Source organism: Poecilia formosa, unplaced genomic scaffold (assembly GCF_000485575.1).
Source record: "Poecilia formosa unplaced genomic scaffold, Poecilia_formosa-5.1.2 Scaffold274, whole genome shotgun sequence".
Classification (NCBI taxonomy): Eukaryota; Metazoa; Chordata; class Actinopteri; order Cyprinodontiformes; family Poeciliidae; genus Poecilia; species Poecilia formosa.
Window position 1 is genome coordinate 636,567 of NW_006800213.1, and position 6,611 is coordinate 643,177.

The 6,611-nt window shown below is 41.2% G+C and overlaps 1 protein-coding gene across 3 annotated transcripts in view; it reads left to right on the top strand.

Moving 5' to 3' along the window:
- plce1 (phospholipase C, epsilon 1) overlaps window positions 1–6,611 on the top strand; it is an 86,621-nt gene that overhangs the window by 75,475 nt on the left and 4,535 nt on the right. For all 3 annotated transcript variants that reach the window (XM_007571138.2, XM_007571139.2, XM_016681245.1), the window contains 9 exons: window positions 369–487; window positions 695–812; window positions 2,328–2,465; window positions 2,719–3,009; window positions 3,866–4,029; window positions 4,496–4,757; window positions 5,008–5,126; window positions 5,424–5,552; window positions 5,642–5,839. In XM_007571138.2, coding sequence (XP_007571200.1) covers window positions 369–487; window positions 695–812; window positions 2,328–2,465; window positions 2,719–3,009; window positions 3,866–4,029; window positions 4,496–4,757; window positions 5,008–5,126; window positions 5,424–5,552; window positions 5,642–5,839 — 1,538 coding nt within the window. The remainder of the gene's footprint in view (window positions 1–368; window positions 488–694; window positions 813–2,327; window positions 2,466–2,718; window positions 3,010–3,865; window positions 4,030–4,495; window positions 4,758–5,007; window positions 5,127–5,423; window positions 5,553–5,641; window positions 5,840–6,611) is intronic.

A 6,611-nucleotide genomic window follows, 5' to 3' on the forward strand; every position in this document is an offset into this window, starting at 1 on the left:
TGCTTAATATATTTTAAATGATTTTTTGTTGATGAATATTAGAGCTGAAGATAATTTGGAATTACTGTTTTTATTTTAAGGTTAGATGCCTTAATTTTTCTGTGGAGAAAATATCAGTTAGGTAAAAATGTCTCATGCCACAGCAGTGTATGGTTTGACTAGGCCATTCCAAAACCTTTATTTAGTTTTTGAATCATTCTAAGGTGAACCTTTTGGTGTTCTTCTCTATACAAACCAAAACAATCTTGAATTGATATATTTTCTGATCGCAAACAGGGTTCAGGATCTGACAGACGAGTCAACAACGTTTAAAAAAATGCTGGTTTTGATTAGGTTTCCTTTCTCTACTATCCCGTTTTATTGTACAGACAACATCCTGGATGACAAGCCCGATGCTAAGAGCCCGGCTGACAAGGAGGACCAAAGTGTTGACGAAATACCAAAGAGGATGAAGAAAGCCGACAACATGATACAGAGCAAAGGAAAGGTTAGAAACCTAAAGTCATAAACCAACTTCATTCCTTTGATTGATATTTTTACTCATTTATTATTTTTCATGTTTGTTTCTCTTCATTATTGTTGAACACAGTGTGACATAAAAAAAAAAAGTCAATGCATTTCAGTATCAGCCTGTTTTTATCTGCTGCTTATGTGAAATCCAGCTTCTGTTGCTTCCTAATGTCCGGACCTGCAGGTGTTCGACATGGAGCTGGGTGAGGAGTTTTACCTTCCTCAGAACAAGAAGGAGAGCCGACAGATCGCACAGGAGCTCTCTGACCTCATCATCTACTGCCAGGCTGTAAAATTCCCTGGTATGGTTTTACTTTTTTACTGGTGGACATTAAACGCTCAGTGTATTTATCTAGATACTCAAGATGATTTCATTTTTGCTTTTTGCTCTTAATGCCGTCTTTTCGAGAAATAAATGGTGGTCATTTTTACAACTCTTTTGCTATCCCACACAGAACACCCACTAAGCTCGTGGCTCCTCCTCCCCACTGGGGAAATTGTGGCCACTTTATTATGCTTCAGTTTTCTGTCGAAGTTGATAAAACCACAGTTAGTTTTACCGTGTTGTAGGAAAACTCTTGACTTGCTCTGCCTTTTAGACTTCGGAGTTTAACTTGAGTACATCCTCAGTTCTTCAGATCAGGACTCTTGACTTTGTTTTCTTTATGCACTCATGATGTTGCCTGTATCATCTTCAGAGGAATCCGTCTTCATTCCTCACTGCGATTTATCTCAAATATTTCTCCATGCGCTTTAAATATAGAACCTCATCGTCTCTTCCATGTCTAAAATATGGTCTTCTCGTTAAATGACATATGCTCTTATAAACCCACCAGTGTTTCCACTAGTCTTTTATTTGTTTACAATTTCCAGAGACAAGGATGTGAGAAAGGAAGCAGGATGATAGGCTCATTTCACAAAGGCAGCAGGCCTGGTACTATTCCTGACTGGGTCACCCTACCCCATAAAAAACTGTGTGCAAATATTTACATTTTCAACTTTTATTTAAAGCAGAACTGTTTGATGCCATTGGTTTTAGTAACACGCTTATTTTTATCCTTCATTTTTTGCTTTTCCTCATATTTTAAGCATTTTGCATGAATAAATCCACTTTGAGAAAATTCTGTGTGGGGATAGAAATGTCCTAAATAAACATTGACTAAAGCTTTCTTCACGTCAAAGTAAGACCAATAATGGATCTTGCCAAGCAGATGACATGAGCAATTGACACTCTTAAAGAGAAAAAAATAAATAAATTATGGCACCCTGCTTAGTACTGGTGTAAACCATGCTTCCTGTGGAGTAGCACTCCAAACTGAGAAGTGCACGCTCTTCCAAGATACACATATAAGCAGATTGCTTGGCAACAGAGGCAAGTTGGGAGATTTTACAGCTACTTCAGGCTCCAGAGCCTCCGTGTCATCAGCTCAGATTAATCATTGGTTGAAAAGTGTTTTTGGTTTTATGCCTTTTGACTGTTCTTAGTCATATGCCGCACAGATTAAAATTATTGATCAAAATTGGAGGCGGTTTTCTTCACTTCTTTCCAAAATTTCCAAAATGCCTCATTCTGATGATGTTTTTGGTACCTTATCCAAATATTCCCACACTTATAGGAGAATTCCCTATATTTTGAGGAAACTGCTAGACATCTCATGGCAGTGGTGACATCTTGGCACAGTATTAGGAAATTATGTTTTATTTATCTAATTAAATTAAGTTTAATTAGATCTTGGACTTTATTGGTTGATATTAACCAGAGTTAAAAGGGTCTATAAAAGGTATCGTATGGTTCACTGCCTTCTATCTCCCTGCAGGTCTGTCTACCTTGTCTCCATCTGGCTCTGGTAGAGGAAAGGACAGAGGAAAAAGCAGGAAGTCCATATTTGGGACAGCTCCTTCTCGCTGTGGCGCAACAGGGGAGGTCACAGCCCAAAGCCGCACCCCAGGAAAAGGTATGCAGGGCCTAGAGCTGCTCCTGATTTAACAGAAATCAGAAAATAAACAGACCAACCTGTCAGTTGTTAATTAAAGAACATTTAAGATGGATTGGATTAGTATAGTTAAGGGTATTGATAATTAATTATCAGTCTTTGTGCAGTAACAGAACCCTAATTCAGATTTTTTCTTGATTATTTCTATTATTTTTGCCTTATTTTAGAAGACTAAAAATACTGATTTTAAAAGTTTTCCTTGCTCTTTCTGCAGGCGGCTCTGAACGGCTCAGCTGGGAGGAACAGCAGACATCCCCCATACTCAACCCCCCCACTTCGCTCAGCGCCATCATCCGCACACCCAAATGCTACCACATCTCATCCGTCAACGAGAACGCAGCCAAGCGGCTGTGTCGGCGGTACTCTCAGAAGCTGATCCAACACACGGAGTGCCAGCTGCTCCGGACATACCCAGCAGCCACCAGGATCGACTCCACGAATCCCAACCCTCTGCTCTTCTGGCTGCATGGAATTCAGCTGGTGGCCCTCAACTATCAGACAGACGGTGAGAGCAATGCGCTGACCTGCTTAGGTACATGTCAGTCAACGTATGAAGCAGGATAAAAGGCAGATTATGTCTGCTTGATAAAATGCGACATGTTTCGAGTTTCTACATAAGTCTATAGCATCTTTGAATTGCCTCAGAGACTTTAGGTCCATATCTGCCAGAGCAGTAAGTAAATATAAAAGTTGCTTTTAGATTATTTCATTTGTTGTAAGCCTTTGCAGACCAATAGGTGCTAATAAATTTGTTTTTCGAGTCACAATGTGTTGCTTTTTTGAGGTCATTCAGCCTGTCAGACAGATACTACTCGATAGAGTAGTCAGGCCTGGGTGTGGCAAGACATACTGAAATTAGCTTCCTCAAAACTAATTAAAAAATAAAGTTATAATTTAGCAACAAAGAAATTACCTTTTAATTTAGGTGTGTCAAAGAAAGCAGAAACAGAGGAGATCTGTAAAGCAGAAGTGTTTTTTAGAGTCTGTTCCTATCCTTTAAGTATTTCCTACTCAATCATGGCTACATCATCTTTCAAACATAAACTCATGCATAAAAGTGATAGATGTGATGAGGATGCTCACAATTACGTTAAGTATTTGCCTTTTAGAAAGGCTCTCCCGGATGCAGTTTGAAAGAGTGGCAGTGTTAAATACGGGGAGACAATTTCATTGTCTCTTAAGAGCAGTTTACATGCTGACCACATTCTGTTTTTGTGAGAAAATCCCTCAACTCGCTAATGTGAGCCCACACTGCCGCCTTTTCCCACAAAGTCAGTTCCTTCTACACTGTTGCTATTTTGTGCAAAACTCCTGCTTGTTTTGTTGTGTTAAAAGTTTAGATTTTATTTCTTCCTCCTCAGATCTGCCGATGCAGTTAAACACAGCGTTGTTTGAGACTAATGGTGGCTGTGGCTATGTTCTGAAGCCTGCTGTGCTCTGGGACCGTAGCTGTCCACTTTACCAGCAGTTCTGTCCGATGGAAAGAGACCTGGAGAAAATGAGCCCAGCAGTCTATTCCCTCACTGTGAGTTTAAACTTCACTCAGAATGACTACATTTTTACAATTGTTCTTTCATGTTTCAATTTTAAGAGGACACATTTTCTTATTTATATAAATGTAAAAAAAAATAACTTCCCATATGCACATCAAAAGTTAGTTTAGGATCTTAAAAAAAAAGAAAATCCACACAAAACCCATGGCTGTATTGCCTTTTTTGGATGGAAGTCGATCGGTTAAAGTTGCCGCTGATGTTAATAAAGTATTATTCGCCTGGTCGTAAACTGATGTACCAGAACAAAGAGTATAAACAGGAGTGACTCGACACAAAAATCACACTGTGTTCCTGTGTGGGGGTCTAAAAGAAGGTAAATCCCTTTTTTGCAGGTCAGGGTGACTGTGAATGCAGTGCTCTCAGACCCACCTGCTGTTTAGTGCCGAATGATATATCTAGAAAGAAATGACAGCATCTCACATCGTGCTTTCCTCTCAGCTCGTTTCCGGACAGAACGTCTGTCCGGGTAACAGCTCCGGCAGCCCCTGCATCGAGGTAGACGTCCTGGGAATGTCGGTCGACACCTACCACTTCCGCACCAAGCCCATCCACCGCAACACCCTCAACCCGATGTGGAGCGAGCGCTTTCAGTTCACGGTGCATTTCGAGGAGATGTGTTTCCTGCGATTTGCCGTGGTGGAGAACAACAGCTCCCAGATCACGGCTCAGAGAACGATGCCTCTGAAAGCCCTCAAACCAGGTTGGAGTCACGCAGCTGACAGCAAATAAGTCATAGTGAATCAAAATAAATACATAAAATAATATATATTTGTGTTAATCCTCACCTCATGTGTACATTGTGAACATTTTTTAGAGGCATTAACACTTTTGTAAACCATTATAAATATAAAAAATTTTAGATCCAGTCTTTCACAGTCATTTTAAAGACATAATTTAAAAAAAGCACATATATCCAGTCAGAGAATAGTTATTGTTTTTCTGTGTTTTAGGTTACAGGCATGTTCAGCTGAGAACGCAGCATAATGAACCTCTCGAAGTCTCCAGCTTGTTCATCTACAGCCACAGAACAGAGGAAGGTCCCACAGGGGGCGCCACTCCCTCATCTTTGGTAAGACTTGCTCAGGTCTGGTGCTGAGATTGCAGCGGTTCAAACGAGATTTGATCGCTTAAGTGCACTTGTAAAAAACTTCAAAGCCTTTGTAATGACACATCCTCATTAAAGTTTAACAAGTGATAGACTGCAACCCAGGAATGTTCAAAGCAACTCCTGCTGGCCCAGTCAGCAACATCAAAACTCGCTTCGGTTTGACTTTCTCGCTCTGAAGAGAGTGTCTACTAAAGCAGAAATGTCATGTCGGGAAGTTTCATAACGTGCCACGCCATGCGTGGCCTGATCTTTCCACAGCTGTTTAGTTCGGAGGAGAAGCGTGTTTCAGAGCAGCACAGGGTGACAGTACATGGGACTCCTGGTCCAGAACCCTTCAAAGTCTTCTCTGTGACGGAGCAGACCACAGCCAAGCAGCTGCTGGACATGGTATGTGCGACGGAAACGAAAAATGAAAAAGCGACTGAGGCAGGAGTGAAAGAAATAAACACAGGCATCTGTCATTTATATGTGTTCAGGTTGTGACATCTGGAGAAAACCCTTTGGAGCATTTCTTGTGTGAGGAGAAAGTGCCCCTGCTGAAGGAGCGCAGCGAGGTGAAGCGCTGCGCTCAGTATCGGCCCCTGGCCCCCGAGGAGGAGGTGGTCAGGCTCGTCAGCAGCTGGGACGCAGACGATGGATACGTGGGGAGGATCTGCATCAAAACAAGAGAGGAGGTACAAACAAACCGAGCTGCATCCTGTGCTTTGCTTCAGCTACATGACGTAATGTAGACTCTAGTGCCCTCTTGTGGTTACCTCCTAAAAATGCACTTCAGTGAGTGAGATTCTAATGTTCAAAAATGTTATGCATTTCAATGATTCTGTTCAAGAGCAAAATAAATGATGTAAAATCATTTTGCACAGATGGATTTGTGATCCATCTGCGGATCCATCTGTGGATTTCTGCACAGATGGATTTGTGATCCATCTGCGGATCCATCTGTGGATTTCTGCACAGATGGATTTGTAATGGAATGCCTGGCCTAAAGCACGTGAAGAATCTATGGAGTATTGTCAAGTTGAGATCAAACATCGCAGACAAGCTGAAAGCTGCTATTAGAGCTACATGCGCTTTATACCATTCTGTATTGATGCAGCTGAAATGACACTATTAGTCTCTATAGATTTCATTTTTTCATTTTTTTCTACTTTTGAGTCTTACTCTTCACTTCTGTGTCCTGCTGTGATCACATTTGTGGAGCCTCAAGCACTTACAGCACTGTTATATCCGACTGATTCTGGTTATGATGTTTTTCTTTTTTTTTTATTCTGTGTGTGTGTGTGTGTGTCTGTGTGTGTGTGTGTGTGTGTGTGTGTGAGGGTGTGTGTCCCTGCAAGAGAAGTCGGCCTATAGGTATAAATAAAGTAACTTAAAGAGCCCCAAACAAGTATTGCCTGCATAAACAGTGCAATACATGAACATCCTTTTCAGTCGGCTGACATTTCT